The 18,921-nt window shown below is 37.4% G+C and overlaps 1 protein-coding gene across 2 annotated transcripts in view; it reads left to right on the top strand.

Moving 5' to 3' along the window:
• Positions 1-18,921, top strand: part of ctnna2 (catenin (cadherin-associated protein), alpha 2) — a 375,232-nt gene that overhangs the window by 264,622 nt on the left and 91,689 nt on the right. For both annotated transcript variants that reach the window (XM_061741302.1, XM_061741389.1), the window contains exon 9: positions 1,543-1,695. In XM_061741302.1, coding sequence (XP_061597286.1) covers positions 1,543-1,695 — 153 coding nt within the window. The remainder of the gene's footprint in view (positions 1-1,542; positions 1,696-18,921) is intronic.

Here is an 18,921-nt window from a genome sequence, read left to right as displayed (position 1 = left end):
CTGCTCCTACCGCCGGCAACATGAGGTCAATGTCATGCTGCAAAGACATGCCGACTGCACATCTTAATCTACAAGTAGCTAATCACTGATTATGCTTGCACACAACCGGGATCATTTCACCTGCCCCAAACTAATGCTCTGGTCCACAACTGCTTCCTCCTCTGCTGCAACAACACTAACAGAATGTGAAAATAGCTGTGGCACTGCAAGATTTTTATCGGTTCTGATTCCTCACCCTTTCTCACCAGGTGAGAGGATAGCAAGGTTACAACTTTCACTAATACAGGATGAAAAGGGTGCCATATTCTGTTGAAGTGAAAAAAAAGCCTGTTAAAAAACCAGTTCACACCCCTTTAAAATCGTTTTTTTTCACCAGTATAAAGGATTCCTTACGTAGTGCGTGTTTCAGTGCATGGGCGCCGCTGTTGCAAAGCTGTCGTGTTTGCCGAATGACCAGTTGTAGTCTGATCTCCGGGTTGGTAAAGATGCATTATGTGCCAGTAGTAAGTCATCCTTTTCCATTTTTCCCCTCATCTTTGGTGAAATGCAATTAAGTTTTAATGGATGCATGTGATTGAAGAAAGATGGACCGTATTACACATTACTTTTTTCTTCTTTTTTTTTAATCAAATACATTTTTTCTCTTTTAAAATACAAGTTCCTCTGCCCTTGTATTTTTATTTAACAATATGGTCCTACCTTTTTTACCACTATAGTGTGCCTGCACAGTTTGAGCTATTTGTATCGATTTACGCTTTTGTTGCATTACATTTTACATTGCCTATTATGTCAATTTAACTTTGTGCTTTGACTTTGATTGGTACAATTAAGGTACCTTTGCATCACAATCTACCACACAATTGTCTTGAACATGAAGTAATTGTGTTTTTACTCATTTTAAACTACAGTCTTTATCTACAGTCTTTAAACCCCACATTTATGGTATCGCAGTAGAACTGCATAAGAGTAATGATGTCACGACAGGTGAATGAGACTAAAAGTAGCCTTTAAACAAATGTGCTGCCCATGTAAGAATCCTCCCAGTAGTGCACTCCTTCCTGTCTTAATGCTGGTGCGTTTGGAATAACTCCCACTTTGTGTAAGATAAAGGACAGGTCTGCGGTGCTTTCTCTTGGGTTACCCCCACCGTCTCGTAGATCTGCCGGTGACAGAGATCAGGGACCATTTACTGTCCAATAAAACAGCCAGTCCCAGTTGCCAGTTTGGTGCAAAATGATTCCATAAACAAAGATGTAAGTCACAACGTCTGCCCCAGTAAAAGCCCTAATGGTAAAAATGCCACCTTACAAGCAAATTACACTCCTGACCGTTGACAGTTTTTCTCTTTTCTTTTTTTTTTTTCCCCCATTCTCTTCCCTAATGCGGTTCACTTCTTCCTCTGTCCATTTACCCCATTATGTTACAACACCATATTCATTACAGTGGTACGTGATGTGTAATCATTGCCAAATGTAATACATTGAAGTCATCTTCAATATTATTTAACGTGATCTCTTGTCTGTGTCTGTCTCTGTATTGTAGTTGAGGAAGGCGGTAATGGACCACATTTCAGACTCCTTCCTCGAAACCAACGTCCCTCTCCTGGTGCTGATTGAGGCGGCGAAGAGCGGGAATGAGAAGGAGGTCAAGGAGTACGCCCAGGTGTTTCGTGAGCACGCCAACAAGCTGGTGGAGGTCAGTTCTGAATCACATTTGAACGCACAGACAAAGACACGTACACGTATCTCTTCTAATTCAATAGGTGTTTGTTTTATGATAAAAATCCAAACAACAAATCAACGGAGGACATCGACAATATATCGTAAGTGTGTAATCAGTGCCTATGTGGTGCAAAGACACCAAAGTCTTTGCACCCTTATACACTCAAACAGTGCTTTTACAAATTTATGGAGCTTATATATACGCAACTCGTCTTTCACTGGTTGCAAACTCCAGACATGCTTTTCCTCCTCCACCCTCCTGGGGAAACACTACTAAATTATTTGCAGTGTGGTAAGAGTCAAGATTCTAACCTCACATCTGTGTGAACTGCTCGTGATACAATTGTGTAACAACACTGAACAACCGCGATTTAATTGATGTGTAGCTTAATTTGTTCAGGCTCAGGAAGTTTGATTTAACAGGATTGCATTTGACATTTTGGACTTTTTATATATTTGTATTTTTCAGCTTCTTTTAGACTATTCATCCACACAAAAGGGCTCTACCAGTTTTTGAATTCTCTCTCTTCTCAAATAGTACTTTAATCCTTCACTTTCCTTCTTTGGAGTGAAGGGGGAAATTGCAAGGTGCCTTTCAAGGATCCATTTCATCTTTTTTTTGTTACCAGCCCAACCAACTACTATTCATACTTGATTTTAAATTCAGCTACAAGTAGAAACAGAATGACATATCTAACGTCAGAAGAGATGGTATGTCACTCTGATCAAGTTTCATCTATTTTTCCATATGGAAAACGAGTTTGGTATATTGTGATGAAGTCTTACCATCATCCATCTTTTGTTTTGCACAGAAGGTTTTGCTTTTTGCCCGTCACCTCATACGGTACGGAAAGAGCTGTGATAAGTTTGCCTGCTTCTAAGTGGGAGTTATCTGCTGTTCTCATGATCAATTGAGACAAGCTTTCAGAATTCTTTATATGGACCCTTTGTAGCACACTGTCACTTAAAACAGCACTCTTGCTTCTTTTGACATCAGTTGGGGAGTGAGTGATTTGTGTGCCCTTTTGGTGTCCCCTGGCTGTTTGCTGATGAGACCAATGCCACATTCTAAATTGCTCCTTTGCATCCAGCTTTGTTAAAGCTCTGTGTTGCCCAAGGACATTTTAGGTATTCTGCTTTTGTCATTAAAGAGAAAGGAAAAAAAGTTGCCTCGTTTTAGACCTAGGAGATGGAATTCTTCAGGAGATGGGTAATGGATAATAATCTGGATCCGTGAATGTGTTCCTCTTTTTACAGTTTCCACTTTTTAATTTAGTGTTTTTAAACTGGGACTTTTTGGGGGCCTATAAATGCAATAGAAAAGCATTACATTTTTTAAACATACCCTTAACGACTCAACATATCACCTAAACTGATTCAGTAGTTGCTAACTATTGGCAAATGCATTTGCAGACTTTGCTCAGTGCAGTTGGATGGTGCCACTTTGCAGCTGTCACTAAAGTAGCCCTATGCAGTTAGTCTAATTTTAATAGTTACTAGGGGTGGGTATTGGGAAGGACCTCACGATACGATACGCATCACGATACTTGAGCCACGATACGATACGCATCACGATATCCCGATTATGCGATATCCCGATTATTATATTCTACATAGTTCACCGAAAAATGTAAAAATGCATTACACATCTTAAAATCCAAGTTGTACATATGTACATCAGATGATAGTGATGGATCTTAAAATCCGAGTTGCACGTTCATCAGATTATAGTGACAATTCATGGGACAAACTGAGTCAAAACAATGTTTTATTATAACTATACAAGCTAAAGTTACAACTTATTTGTATATGTTTTTCATATTATTTACATCATATGAAATTAACATTAAATTTAGTATGAGGTTGCTTTAATTATGTGGCAAATGATAATAAACACAAGAAAGATGGGTACAGGCACAGTAATCAGTCAGTATAGATATAAATCCATAAATAAATAAACCTCTGTCCATTATTTTTCATTTTTTAAGGACAGGCAATTGTGTTATATAAAAAATAAATTATAAAATGAAATAAAACGTGAAACAAAACCTGAGCTCAGTGCAGGGCCCTCCCAGGGTTGGTAGAGAGTGGCAATGCCCAGGACTGTCATTTAGGTAGGAGCACTGAGTGATATAATGGGAAAAAAATCGGGGATACAAAATATTAAAAAAAAAAAAAAAAAAAAAAATTAAAAAAAAATCGATATTCAAATTTTTAATATCGATATTGAATCGGCTGGAAAAGTATCACGATATATTGCCATATCGATATTTTTGCCCACCCCTAATAGTTACTAACAAGACCAACAGCCGAAATTTTAACTCGGGGGGGAAATTTAAACCCGATGTATACAATCACATGTTGAATATCATTAAAAACTATTACAACTATTTGTGGCTTTACGCTAGAAGAAGGTTTAAGAACTTTTAGTTTCTTATTGACAAGACATATGCAAGGTTTTATGATGGCATTATAATTTGTGCCTTCATTCGGAGTGCTCTGACCAATGACATGAGGATAATTACCAAGGCTTCATCTTCTTTAATTGTGCACATTCATGCTTACTCAAAGCAACTTGTCTATTAAAAATCTGATACTCGACACAACTCACTTGACTCTCTTGTAAACCTCAGATGTGAATTGGCTACATATATCCACCGAAACAGCGGGCAGTTGATTTTCTTTTAGGGGTGGAAGGGGACGTACATCATCTATCAGTCATCTAATGGAAGTCTTCCATAGATGGTTTGCCAGAAAGTAGCAGGTTTAAAAAAAACTTTAGTATGCAAATGTCAACAGCTTGGAACATTCCTATGTTTCATACCCACCTGTTATATGTTATTTACACATGGTTTATTATTATTGTCATACTGAAAACTCATCATTGTCAGGGTAAAGTTTTAAATGTATGTGTTGATTTATCAAAGGAAATACAGGCATTAAGGAATTCTGTAATGTTTTATTGGAAATGAGAACTTTGTAGTTCCCACAAAAGATAAAACTATTCAGTTATAACTATTAAGAAGCCAGAACATGGTTCTCATTTCATTTCACTTCCTGAAGTTTGAGCCTCAGCATTGTTATGGGTTATTTTTATTTCAAACTATTTTACGTAAGCAAAGTTAACCTTTTGGAACTAAAAACCAGAAAACCATTTGGATTCTTTAGGCACCCACCCCAACTGGAAGCAGAACTTTTTGGATGAAAAGCCATGATGTGTATCAGTGAACTTTTATTCAGAGAGACATGTCAATACCTACTGTAAGAGCTCTAAAGAGTTAAATGGGTTCATCTTACTATAAATGAAAGGGCAACACAAGGACCCACATTTCTGTTTTGTGAGATTTGAAATACTTTGTCACTCAAGTTCTCTTTGAGTGCTTTAGCTTGTAATCCTCAGATCTTTATTTCTTGTAATCCTGACATTTTTTCTCTGAGCGAGAATGAGAATGAGTGAGAAATGAACAGTGCATTGCATTACGAACCAAATTCTTTTCAATAAATGGATCGAATGAGCTTGTCGAATAAGACGATATTATAGTGGTTCATCTAAGAAATACCACATTTATTTTAATAAAATGTTTTTAAATGTGCAGAAAAATAACAGTGCCACGGAAAAGGGAATAAAAATGTGACATTTGAAGTGGTTGTATGTAATGCAGTGTTGTAACATTAGTATATTTTATCTGACAAGGAGACTAACGGCATAGGTTCTCTGCAAAAGTCAATGCTTCAGAAAACCAATGCACATCCACTGAAGCCGTTAATCCAGTCAGGCTCCCAGTATAATAAAAAAGAACAGCCATATCACCCTGCATCATAATGAACACGCAGGGAAAGCTAGAAAGGACACGCAGTGTGAAATTGTACGCTTAACTATGTACATTACTGATCTGTACAACCCAAGTAGCTTAAACATTCACGACTACCCTCGAATACTTTGCAGTATCATTGTCATTGCCACCGTCATGTCATAATCATCATTCCCCACCATCGCAGTCTCCTACTATATTAGGGTAATAAACATTCTGATCAGTGTCACTGCAGTCATCTTTCTGATGTCAGGGAGCCATTAGCTTGAAGTTGAGACATGATCCACAGTATCAGGTTAAAGAGGTGCCTTTCTTCATTCTTTCCAGGTTACACTTTTCTCTTTTTTCTTTTTTGGCAGCATAAAAAAAAACAATGTTCTCTTTTCTTTACTATTGTTCTCTGCTTCACCTCTCTGAAGAGCCAAGTTCACCTTGCCAGCTCTCATCACTAATGTTCATTACATCAAATTGGTCAGCAACAGGAAACTAATTATTATTAAGCTGGGTATATGACTGGCTTAAAATCATGTATAGGATCCATGAAAGTTAATGAAAGCTTTTATAACTGCTAAATTAAATTTTGATATTAATGTTATCAAGTGAACTCATTATTTACACTGTGTGTGGATACAGTCAAAGCCTTTGATGTACGATGTACCAACATTATGTGAACATGCTCATTTTCCCCTTCCTTCCTTTTATAAGATTTCTTCTTTTTTTTTTGCAGGCAGACCAGAGGTCTTTTGTAAAAGGTTTTTCTTACTATGCGATCTATATTTGAACATGAAAAAGTGTTGAAAGAGAGGAAGCTTTTTTTAAAGTTATATAAAGAGAATAGAGAACAAAGTTCTAATGATTGCTTAACCCATTAAGAATGGATGTAACATAATGCACACGGACGCCAGTCCCTGTATGTAGAGGGTATCTCAGACCTTCATGGAGTAAGCTTAGATTGGTATAATACTATTTTTAGTACTAGTTTATTTTAGTCTCTAAAAAGATTTTGTTTTATGAAATAGACCGCATCCCAAACTACCATAAATTCTGGCTCTGTTCCAGTTCAAAATGGTCAACAGCGGAAATAATTTGCATTCAGTGGTTAATATAGTGTTTGGAGGGGAATAATTTATCATCATAATTAGTGATGCACCGAAATGAAAATTTGTGGCCGAAACCGAAACCGAAAATAATAATAAACACTTGGCCGAATACCGAACAATACCGAACATGGTTCTTCGCAGTTTTTCATTTATTTTGCCAATTTTTTCACCATTGCATAAATCAAATACATTTGATTTAGGCATGCTTTTAAAAGAAAAATATATTTCCAAAATTACAAGGTAGAAAACATTTGTTGAACATAAAAAACTGAACATTTTTTAATTTCCCAGCATTTCTTAAATATTCCAGCAGACATTATACCAGCAAAGAACAATAACTTAAAATAAATAAATTAGCAAAATACATTTTTTGGCCATCTTTGAGCTTACGTTAGGCTTACTACTTACTGAACATTGTAACATAGGCCTTAAAACAATAAAAATGCATTAAAGCGCTCAGGGTTATTTATCATTTCAAATGATAAATCAAACTTGTAGTGCTGAAAGACTTTGCAGATGTGCCCCCTCTAGATATTTGAGCAGAACATTCATTGCAAACAGCCATTCTTGTATTATTCTTTGCCACTCTAAAATACTTCCACACTGCTGACATGTTTGCACCGCACCACTTCACTCCACGCTCTTCGCTGTTTGATTTCGTCATCTAAAGGCACCTGTAATAGATTGATTTATGTTGTTTTGGTTCCACCTGCTGGTGAATGTTAGGTAAAATTCTTATGTGGTTAGTTTTTGGTTGGCCAACTATTTATGTGGTGCGCAACAGTTACGTATGGAGGATTTTTTGTGCCAAAATTAAATAAATAAATACATCATTAATTAATTAAATTGGGAATGAAATATATCATTAATTAATTAAATGTGTCATTAATTAATTAAAATTAGAATGAAATGTGTCATTAATTAATTAAAATACAATTCATTTTAAGTAAAAATATATATTTATTGTTTCAGCATTTAATTAATTAATGACACATTTAATTAATGATTTCGTGTTGCGTGTGAATCATGAAATGTAAAACTGCATTTAATTAATTAATGACACATTTAATTAATGATTTCGTGTTGCTGAATCATGAAATGTAAATGTAAAACTGTCAGTTTCACTCGTCAAACTCAGTGGGCGGAGCTAACGCAAATCTAGTGGAATCCACTGCTTTGGTCTGTACGAAGCCCTGGAGGTGACATGGAAATTATTATTGTTATCTCGTGCGCACGACTTTTTATCTCGCGCGTGCGACTTACTGTATCTCGTGCGCACGACTTATTATTTCATGCCATTCACTTCAACATATACAGCTATTGATGCCAAGCATTTATCTAGTCGTCGAAGTCCGATCTCGGGAAACTGGCTTCACAAACGACGTTTTAAAAGTGGAACTATTTCCAGAGGCGGAGTTGACACAAAGTGCTTCGACATTGTCACGTGAGCGTGCTGGACCAATCAGAGTGGCCGCTGGTCCAAGATCGCTGCCTACAGTGCTGATTTTATTTGTAGAAATAAGCTTTACATTGCACTAAAATGACTACAAACAATGTTATATGTAAACGAAAATTAATCTGAATTATAAACCTAAGAGACCTGCTGAAACAGTGATAATTCTGTCATTAGACAGAACATTAGACAGTGATGATTCTGTCATAGGGTTTCTCCCTAATGATGGAAATATAATACCCATATGCTCAAAACCTATGTTAAACCTGCAATAATAACATGTTTTCTATTTTCTATTTTAATAGAGTTGTATTATAGTTATTATTATTATAGTTGTAATATTTCTGGTTCGTTTTGTTAACTCTGAGCTTTGTTTGTTGGTTTGTTAGTTTGCTGGTGGTTTTGTTCTGGACACTTTTCTGTTTCTCATTTTGCTGGGACGTCGGGTCCCTCCGTCGAGACACAACTTTTGCGGTATGCGTTCATTTTTATGTCTAAAAATGATGCGCAGTGCCGACCCAATCAGAAACGGTACAGATATTTTGGGATATTTTTATATAAGAAATACATGACTTCACACAATACACGCGCTGGGTGACGCCTCCGCTCCGACGTCGTTGCTACGGCAACCCGTCAGATCAGTCAATGATGTGGCCCAGTCTGAACAGAGCCAGATGCGATTTGGACACTTTCTAAAAACAGTGTGGACAGTCAGCCCTGAAAATCGGATATGAGAAGGAATCAGATATGAATCAGATTTGCCTGCAGTCTGAACGTGGCCCTACTTTATCGGAATGTGTCCCGAAGCCCTGCAACAATCCATTATGTGGATTCGATTTGCCTTGACTTGATGTGCAGGGGAACCAATCAGGTGTTTGGAATCCGCCCACTGAGTTTGACGAGTGAAACTGACAGTTTTACATTTACATTTCATGATTCAGCAACACGAAATCATTAATTAAATGTGTCATTAATTAATTAAATGCAGTTTTACATTTCATGATTCACACGCAACACGAAATCATTAATTAAATGTGTCATTAATTAATTAAATGCTGAAACAATAAATATATATTTTTACTTAAAATGAATTGTATTTTAATTAATTAATGACATATTTCATTCTAATTTTAATTAATTAATGACACATTTAATTAATTAATGATATATTTCATTCCCAATTTAATTAATTAATGATGTATTTATTTATTTAATTTTGGCACAAAAAATCCTCCATAGTTACGGAGCGGCCAGTCTATTTATATTACAACGCCGTTATTAATTGTTCGGTTTTTTTCACACTTATTCCACCGAACACCGAAAGTGTTTTTTTGCCATTTTCGGCCGAACAATTTCGGTTACCGAACAATCGGTGCATCACTAATCATAATATCTTATCATTTCTGTGAGAAATTTCAGTCTTGTAAACTGCCTGAATTAAATGTAGTCCTGCATACATGCCTCTTCTTCCCTCTGGTGTCATCTGTCCATCCATCTATCCCCTCTTTATCCCTGAGTAATGGATTGGAACCTGTCCCTGACATTTGGCAGGAGCTGGGGAGCACCTTCGTCAGGTCACCACGGCTAATACAGAGAGACAACGCTCACACTTAACTCAAACTGCTCATTTAAAATCACCAATCAACATATTTTGTCCATGGCAATAAGCTGGAAGTGTAGAACAAGACAGAGGTATAATGTGTAACTTTTTAAGGTCCACAACCAACTAAACCAGAAACTTCTTCTGAAGCAGCACTGCTAAACAATGTTTATCCAGCATCTGCCTTATCAAAATATACAATTTATTTCCTATTAAGTGTCACCTAGCACAGATGTATAATTAGCTTTATTAATTTTCCCTTATTAAACAAGCATTTTTCTTTGGCACAGGAAGCTGAGGTCATCATTGAATTACTGCAGCCCACACAAACGTGTGCAGGATGAATGTCCAATCTTTTAAGATTTCCAAGGTTCCTTTTTATTGCCTCTGCAATGAGAATGTATTCGTGCCAGCAATTCTTGAACATCTAAAGGACGTTACGCTCCATCACTATTCTAATGTGTAATGTCAGATTTTTCTTCGACCTTGACTCCATTTCTGAGCTGTTCTCCCAAAAAAAAAAAATAAAGGGAAGTTTTATGAAGGACACCTTTACATCTGCCATATCTCTGTGCAGAGTTGCTCACTAGCATTATAGACACATTAATGCTAAACTTGTGATATTCCCTACCTGATGAGGCTGCTTCACTTTTATCATTGCTCTTTTCAGGCTTTATTGACTGTTGTCTTGCATCTTTTTTTATTTCACTGACCTCCCTGCAGCTGTTGTACTTTCATTCATATCTGTACTGTAAACTTGCTCACTAGTCACTGCCACGCATAACACCTGCCTTTGCACCTTCTGTTTCTCACCAGAACTAAGAAAGTGAACCCCATCGCTCCAGTTCTGAGATCGTTACACTGGCTCCCTGTACATCAGAGAATAGACTTTAAGATACTTATATAAGTTTATAAATCACTGAATGGTTTAGGACCAAAATTCACCACACACTTGTTACTGCATTATAAACCATGCAGACCTCTCAGGTGTTCTGGTTCAGGTCTACTCTGTGTTCTCAGAATAAGAGCCAAACATGGAGAAGCAGCTTTCAGATTTCATGCTCCACAGATCTGGAACAAAGTTCTAGAAAAGTGCAGGAACGATGAAACTCTCAGTTCCATTAAATCAAGATTAAAAACTAATTTGTTTACAACTGGCTTTGACAGAATTATTTAAACTATTCTGAATTTAACTTTAAACAATGTTAATTTTAGTACTCAATTGTAACTCCTAGTTTAAGTTTAACTTTTCTTTATTCTTTTTTTTACCCTATTCAATTTTCCTATATTTATTATTTAACCCTTGTAATGTCTTCGGGTCAAAATGACCTAATTCTCCTGTCCTTCTTTCCTCCTGCTCTCTCCTTCCTTCTTTCCTTCCTTCCTTCCTTCCTTCCTTCCTTCCTTCCTTCCTTCCTTCCTTCCTTCCTTCCTTCCTTCCTTCCTTCCTTCCTTCCTTCCTCCCTTCCGTCCTTCCTTCCTTCCGCCCTTCCTTTCTTCCTTCCTTCCTTCCTTATTTTTCCCTTCCTTCCTTCTTTCCTCCTGATCTCTCCTTCCTTCTTCCCTTCCTCTTTCCTTCCTTCCTTCCTTCCTTCCTTCCTTCCTTCCTTCCTTCCTTCCTTCCTTCCTTCCTTCCTTCCTTCCTTCCTCCCTTCCTCCCTTCCATCCTTCCTTCCTTCCTTCTTTTTCCCTTCCTTCCTTCCTTCCTTCCTCCTGCTCTCTCCTTCCTTTTTCCCTTCCTCTTTTCTCCCTTCCTTCCTTCCTTCCTTCCTTCCTTCCTTCCTTCCTTCCTTCCTTCCTTCCTTCCTTCCTTCCTTCCTTCCTTCCTTCCTTCCTCCCTTCCTTCCTTCCTTACTTCCTTCCTTCCATCCTTCCTTCCTTCCTTCCTCCTGCTCTCTCCTTCCTTCTTCCTCTTTCCTTCCTTCCTTCCTTCCTTCCTTCCTTCCTTCCTTCCTTCCTTCCTTCCTTCCTTCCTTCCTTCCTTCCTTCTTTTCATTCTTCCTTCCTTCCTTCCTTCCTCCCTTCTTCTCTTCCTTCTTCCTTGACCCGAAGACAGCACAAGGGGTTAAAGCACCTTGAATTGCCTTGTTGCTGAAATGTACTATATAAATAAACTTGCCTTGCCTTACAAGCTAAAATCCACATTTATTTTACAGAATAGATGTCCTGGGTTATAAACGCACTAATTAGTCACAGCAGTTTTACTAAAGCCTTATCTCAGGAATGACAGTATATTCAGTGTATTCACTATATTGCCATCTTGTTTTAATGTTTGGTTTATTGTGATCAGTTCATTAACTTTTCCTTGTTCCAGTTTACAGCATGGACATTACTTTGAACACGAGGTGAATGAAAAGGAAAGATATCGTGTTTTATTATGCATAATCAATAATATGTTGAATGAAACCAACAGTGAGCTGGCCTTCGAAGCTCAGCGACACGAGACAAACTGCAGCAGTAAACATGATACTGGGGGCCACAGTATTAAGTACTTTACTGGACAGTTAAACAGGGAAAGCATGGATCACTGAGCAGGTGTATTTGTGATGACCCAGACCTATAGGCTGACAAAAATCCTCTCTTCAATTCAAAGTTGTAAGCCTCTCAGGAAATCTGCTTTTGGAAGATTTAGCCACAAAAGTACATAAAGATATTTCACAGGCTATATAATCCATCTCAGGTATTTCTCACTTGGAGTTATTTTCAGTTCAGCTTAGATCCCAGGGAAAGACAGAATACACAAAGAATGCAGTTCATTCTATCATTTGAAACCTTTGCCAGCCAAGCAGGTGAATAAGTAAAAGCCTGTTAACCAAACCATCATTATTTTCTCACTTTTCCTTTTTTTTGTTTTTTGCTTATTTGCTTATTGATTCTACCGTATATACATTTACACACACTAGTGCATCTTTGATGCACTATCCAGACAAACTGCATATCTATTTGTGGAAATATATATGTATGTGTGTACATTCGATTCGATGTTGATTTAAATGCTTCATTATCGATTCAGTAAGACGTAGAAATACGCAAATACCTGCTGGCAATTTTTCATTATTTTTATTTTCATGCCTATAACATCTGGCATGTTACTTCACATAGAAATTAACTGAGCAGTTAAACTTAGCAGCACCATAATGGCTCACTTGTGCATTTGTACTGTAGTACAAAAGTTAAAATAAAAAAAAACACATGACAGTTCTGTGTCAACATGATCCCGTATCGTGGTTCAAGTGTGTACCATCTTCTTAAAACTTTGATTTTCCACAACACTGTACTGCGAAGGTCTTTACAACAGACAGATCTTGGCGGTAGAATCGCAAACAAAGGCTTTGTCGAGTTGCATCTATGTTGTGTCCACAGTTTTAGCTGTAGGTTGTTGCAGGGCATCCGCATGGTGTCGGTTTAAGTGGTTCCGCAGGTTTGTCGTGTTGTATTTTAGTTCTGCCTGGCACAACTTACACACCACCCTACTTTTGTCCGTTTCTCGTGTTCCTTCTTTAAATGGGAATCCAAAATGAGTCTAAACGTCTGATCTGAAAGATTTTCCGCTTGCCATCGTCGCCATTTTATTGTTGTTTGTTCGCGTACAGCCACCGTCCACAAAACGCAAATCATAAGAAAATGTTGCTCACAGCGCCCCCACTGGCCAGGAGGTGAATCGATTCAGAGGCTTTGCTTAATCGATATTGAATTAGGGCGGGGATAATTGCGATGCATTGATTTTTCTATATTTTTACCCACCTCTAATATATATATATATATATATATATATATATATATATATATATATAGACCACGGCCTGTTTGGATACTCGATTCTGACTGGCTGGCAGGTGTAGATTATCACTTATAACCTAGAAAAAAAGTTTGGTCAAATTGTCTGATAACTTTAATATTATTGCGCTGGATCAACTGCCAGGTTGTAACCACGGCAACGGAGAAGAAGAGAAGAAGAGCAGGACGGCGACATGAGTGATTTTGTAATTTCTTTTAATTTATTTGGTGAATTTAACAATTTTGATGACTGGGATGCAGAAGAGGAGAGAAAAGAAAATAGCCAAGCGGAGCTGAGCGGACTAGAATATCTCCCGATACCAAGGAAACTGAGTTATGGCTTGTTAAAAAACTTACCAGGTTATAACGGCTGCAGACAAGATATTAAATAGTCCGCTCAGATGTGGCTTGTTATAAAAACGAATGATTTCAACTGAAAACACATTAAAGCGTGAATAATATTTATGTTTTTTGGTAAGTGACCGTGTTATAAGCGGGATAACGCCCTTCCAGGTGTACATTATCAGAAATATATGGACTTCGCAGAGGCAAACCTATATATGATAATGTACACCTCGTCGGGCATTATCTCTTACACATTCCGACTTAGTGGCCCTACTGTATATCGAGAGGAGGTATTGTTTTTGGGCTTGTAATCACTTCAGACATAAAAAAACAGTAAATAAAAATCCCATGTCCAAACTGAGAGGACATTTGTCTTCAGCCCTTTCACGAATTGCTATACCAGTATTTTTTTTGGCAGGCATCCATAAATATTTTTTACACATCAGCTATCCTTCAAATGGGAGGAAATATCTGAATGATATTCCCTCAGTGAATATCTGGGTGAACATCACTCAGATATTAACAAAATGCTGCCTCTGAACATCTCCTGCAGCCTATTGGAAATAAACTCATAGTTCTGTTATCTCCCTCAGAATTCATTAATTGGCGACGTTTGTGTGACACACTTCACAAAACCTTGCCCAAGCAAACTGCCATAAAGATAAGCTCTTCTCTGAGACATCAACGTCAGCATTTCTGCTAAGAGCTCGGATAACGCCTGTAAAGGTGTTATATGACAAGACATGGTGGTATTCCTGTCATGTTTTTTCACTTATGACACTAAGTGGATTACTTGAGATTAAGTGTGTCAAACGGGAACTCAAAAGAGGAATAAGAATTGTCTAGGAACCATGGTCTGTATCCATTGAACAGGAAGACCTTCTTTTTTAATATGATACAGTATATAGCAAAGTATAAACCCTAAAGTTTTGTGCCCACCGGGGCTTAGTTTTATTACTTCTGATGTTACATGATGCAGCCTTGTTTTCGTTTCTTTAGTGCACCTATTTTCTTTTTTCCTAGGAGATTAATAATACAGTGATTGAAAGTGCAGGACATTTAGAAATACTTCATTTAAACTTAAAAGATATATGAGGCAATTTTAATAAGTATTTCAAGGACCTTTTTTTTGTTGAGGATTGCTTTAGACAGATGAGTGTTTGTCAAAATGAATCACTATATTCTTGTGTACATGTATTATCTTGTATAACAAGGGACTTTGCAGCCATACAATTTAAAAAGAGCTAAATCAGTTTATATGACCAAGAAGAAACCTTTTTGGTCTTTGAAAGGTATTTAGTTTGACCAGGACAACAATTTCCTTTCATTTCATTTCATTTTTATTTATTCCGATCATGGAAATATGCAAACAAAAGAAACAAACGAGTAAGATGACAACACAATCAAAAGCATATTCCATAACCAGAAAGGAGCAGGAAGAAGAAAAGCTTATTATACCTGCCCCTGCCTCAAAACAAAATTGAACAATAATAACAGATGGTCTGCACAATTACTTAGTTAATATCACAAGGAAAGAAAAACAAAAAAATCAAAGATAGATTGTCTGTCTCCATACGCATATATTATAAATTTTGACTATTTCATCCATACATTGCTATTTTTTTCTCTTTAAATTTCTTTTTAAACTGAAATATGTTTATACAGCCCTTTAAATCATAATGTAATGAATTCCATAACTTAATTCCAACAATTGAAATGCTCATCTGCTTTAAAGTTGTTCGGGCAAATAATTGTTTAAAATTAAATTTTCTACGACTATCTTCATTATTTGAACTGAAAGTAAACATGTATTGTTCAATTCAGTATGTTACCTTCACAAATGAACTCATATATCCTCCAAAAGTACAAATGATGAGCCCTTTCTATGCACCCTTCTTCACATGGCTTGTTCTCCTCCTGTAGCAGTTTAAAATTAAGTATTACCTCTACAGTGAAGGTGAATGAGAATCATGGGGCCACAGGAGTTATTACTCCAAGCAATGCCTTCTGTTCTTGCATGCTTTGAAATTTCAATTAATGTCTGTCTTTGTTTTACTCTGAGCGATATGGAATGCATTAGAGCATTTTATCCCTCTCACAAAAGCAAACGGCGTAAAGACAGAGGCATTCAGCTGCTTACGAATGTTAGATTTCACAGTTTTAAGTCTGTGGGAAATGTGGGAGATCAGTGTGACAAGATGAGAGAACAAAAGTGTTTGCTGGAATTAGATTTTTATGACACCTGAATATATTGCATGGTTTCTGCCAATTAAATATGAACAAGTGATGTAAGTATTTAGATTTGTGTTTGTAGTAGATCTCTTGGTGGATGAGATTATAGACTTAAAATTGTCTGTTTATATTCTGAAAACAAGGTGCTGTCAAAGTCAAATATGTTAAACTTCAATAGGCTTAGACGAGGTTTAACCAGTCGACTACAATAGATATGAAGGTGTCAAAAGCATTGAGATTTGAGTAAATCATTTCAAATCGTGCGCAATCCAGTGATCTTTTTTTCTTCATTCTGCAGAATACTCATGTCTGCTTTTGCCTTACACATTTTTTCCTGTGAAAAGGGTCAGCAGGCAACTTGCAATACCACAGAGAGCCTTGATACATGTACTCACAGAAAAAACCATCATTTTCAATTTTTCTCATCACTTTTTCCATTTATGGAGAGACCTTCGGTAGCCATCTTTTGTCCATTAAATTTTATCATCCATGGAGCCAGCGTAATGGATGGTGAGGAGACCACATACGACTTTCTGGCAGCTTATTTCAAAGTGAAAATTGACTCTTTGTACCTGCTGATGGATATTTTTAAAGAGAGATCTTAGTGGTCAGAATGCCTAGATAAATGAAATGCTGACTGACAACACAAAATATAAATCCAAAGTACAAATCATTTAGATAAATCTGTGATTCCAATTATAACTGTTGCAAAGTTTCAGAAGGAATTTCAGATGTTTTCCTCTCCAAATTGGAGCGTTCCTTTATTGGAAGCTTGTTCTAAATCTATATTATTAGTTTTAACGATTTACCTGCAAATGTAGCTGGGATTTTTGATCGATTGGTAACATTGACTACTCTTCCAATTCCTCATTCAACCTTTTTCTCCATCACTAATGCTAATAAACCAATCTATGAGTGTAACTCTTTTCTTGTGGCTCGTCGATTCAACAACCTCTTTATAAAAGGGTAAATTAAACCATGTCCCACAGCCATTTTACTTTACCGACAGCAGGTTAATGGCTCATCAAGAGTCTGTTCTCTCTCCTGAAACTAATCTCCTCATTCTTGCACCTGCTCGTCCTTATATTGCTCTGTTGGCGATATTGTGCAGTCAGTGTCTGCAAGTGCGAGTTTTCGTGCTGGTGTGTACTGCCGTGACAGCTCCTCTCTAAAATGTGGTGTATGGTCCAAGTCACAGAAAGACAAAAGAAAGGGATGCTTCCGAGAGTAGAAAGGCATAAACAAAGGGCTCAGTTTTCTATCAACATCTTCACTGAACTGTCCAGCTGAAGATGTGGGAAGTGTGGTATAATCATTGAAGATTGAAGCAGCAGTATTGGGATGCAGCTCCCACAAGACACAAAGGAGCTGCACCCACCTGATTGGACGGAGGAAACTGCTTCTATCAAACAGGTGAGACAGCAGAAGGAAAACAGAGGTCACTGCTACTTGGAAGTCAAATAGATCAATGGATACGACTTTGCTCGCTTTCATTTCCTTAACTAAAGAACACCTTAAAGGGGACCTATTATGAAAAACACGTTTGTTCTTGCTTTAACATATATAAAGTGGTCTCCCCTCAGCCTGCCAACTCAGAGAAGGAGGAAAGCAACCAAATTCTGCAGTGTCTGTACAGCCGCCCGGATGAGCCGCCCAGTGTGATGTGGATCTACGAGCCGTTCAGATTCTGCTCCCGTCGTTACTTAACGAAAATGCAATTTGCATAGGTTTGGCCTCCGGTGCGTGAAACCACGACCACAACTAACTCCGCCGGCCGGAGCTTCCGCCATTTTTTCGTAGCGGTGTATCGCGTCATTCAGGCAGCCAATCAGCACAGAGCCTCATTATCATAGCCCCGCCCACTCAGAATCCCACATAGATAATGAGGTTAGAGAATGGGAAGATAAAGACATGGCTCAGAGGCTGAATTTCTAATTTATTTAGCAAAAACAATCAAAAGCTTGTTTTAAGACATTCAAGGCCTGTTTAAAATAGGTATTTGATGCCATAATAGGTCCCCTTAAGTTTAAACTTTAGAACAAATTTGCATCAATTGATAGCACACAGTTCAGCTAATATTATTGACAATATTACATCCATCTTTTTTTTTATTCGAAAATTCCTGCTTTAAAATGATGTAGGAATTGAACATAACACATGCTAAAGTTAAAATAACTAAAGCCTACACTATTCACTGTAAAACTGCTGAATAGACTATTTTTTCATGCCACTCATGGGTTTCCCCAGCAGTTTTTTTTTTCTCGTTTTGTGCAACGCCATGTTGTAAATGGGTGGAATAAAGCTGTCCTGAACACACCCGCCTTATGTCAATCAAAGCTAGCCATGGCTACCCGTTTCTTCAGCTGTTCCATGCTAGTGGAGATGCGGATCTACTGGCAAACATTTGCAGTGGATTGTCCCATTTCAAATGTCGTTTCAGTGGCGAAGTCTGAATTTTCCGCTACATTTAGCCAATGCAGGGGTGGTACAAACTACTGATTGCTTCGCTAAGCTTCATAGCATGGCAATAACTGAACAGGAATTGATTAGTTCTAGCCATTGGCTAAGTCAACTGCCTGTCAAAAGTGTGTGCACCATCTTATAAATGAATGTATTATGAATACATTATTATATAAATGCATCTGATGTGGTACAAAAAAGATTCACACACTGCCAAAGTTGTCATGTTGTCAACTCTAACAATTGAAACAGAAATTGTTTTTGAACCAAGCTGTAAATATGTTAATTTCTGCTACAAAGATGGCTAATTTCACATGGGAGTCAGTGGAGATAGGCTTTCTTTTGGAGGCAGATCCCAGTGGTCAGTTGAGGAACTTCAAAAAAGCAACAATGACAGAATGAGTTTGCATGAATGAAAAAC

This window comes from Cololabis saira, chromosome 1 (assembly GCF_033807715.1).
Source record: "Cololabis saira isolate AMF1-May2022 chromosome 1, fColSai1.1, whole genome shotgun sequence".
In the NCBI taxonomy this organism is placed as follows: domain Eukaryota; kingdom Metazoa; phylum Chordata; class Actinopteri; order Beloniformes; family Belonidae; genus Cololabis; species Cololabis saira.
The sequence above is the reverse complement of the archived record's forward strand: the minus strand, read 5'-3'. Positions and strand labels throughout refer to the sequence as shown.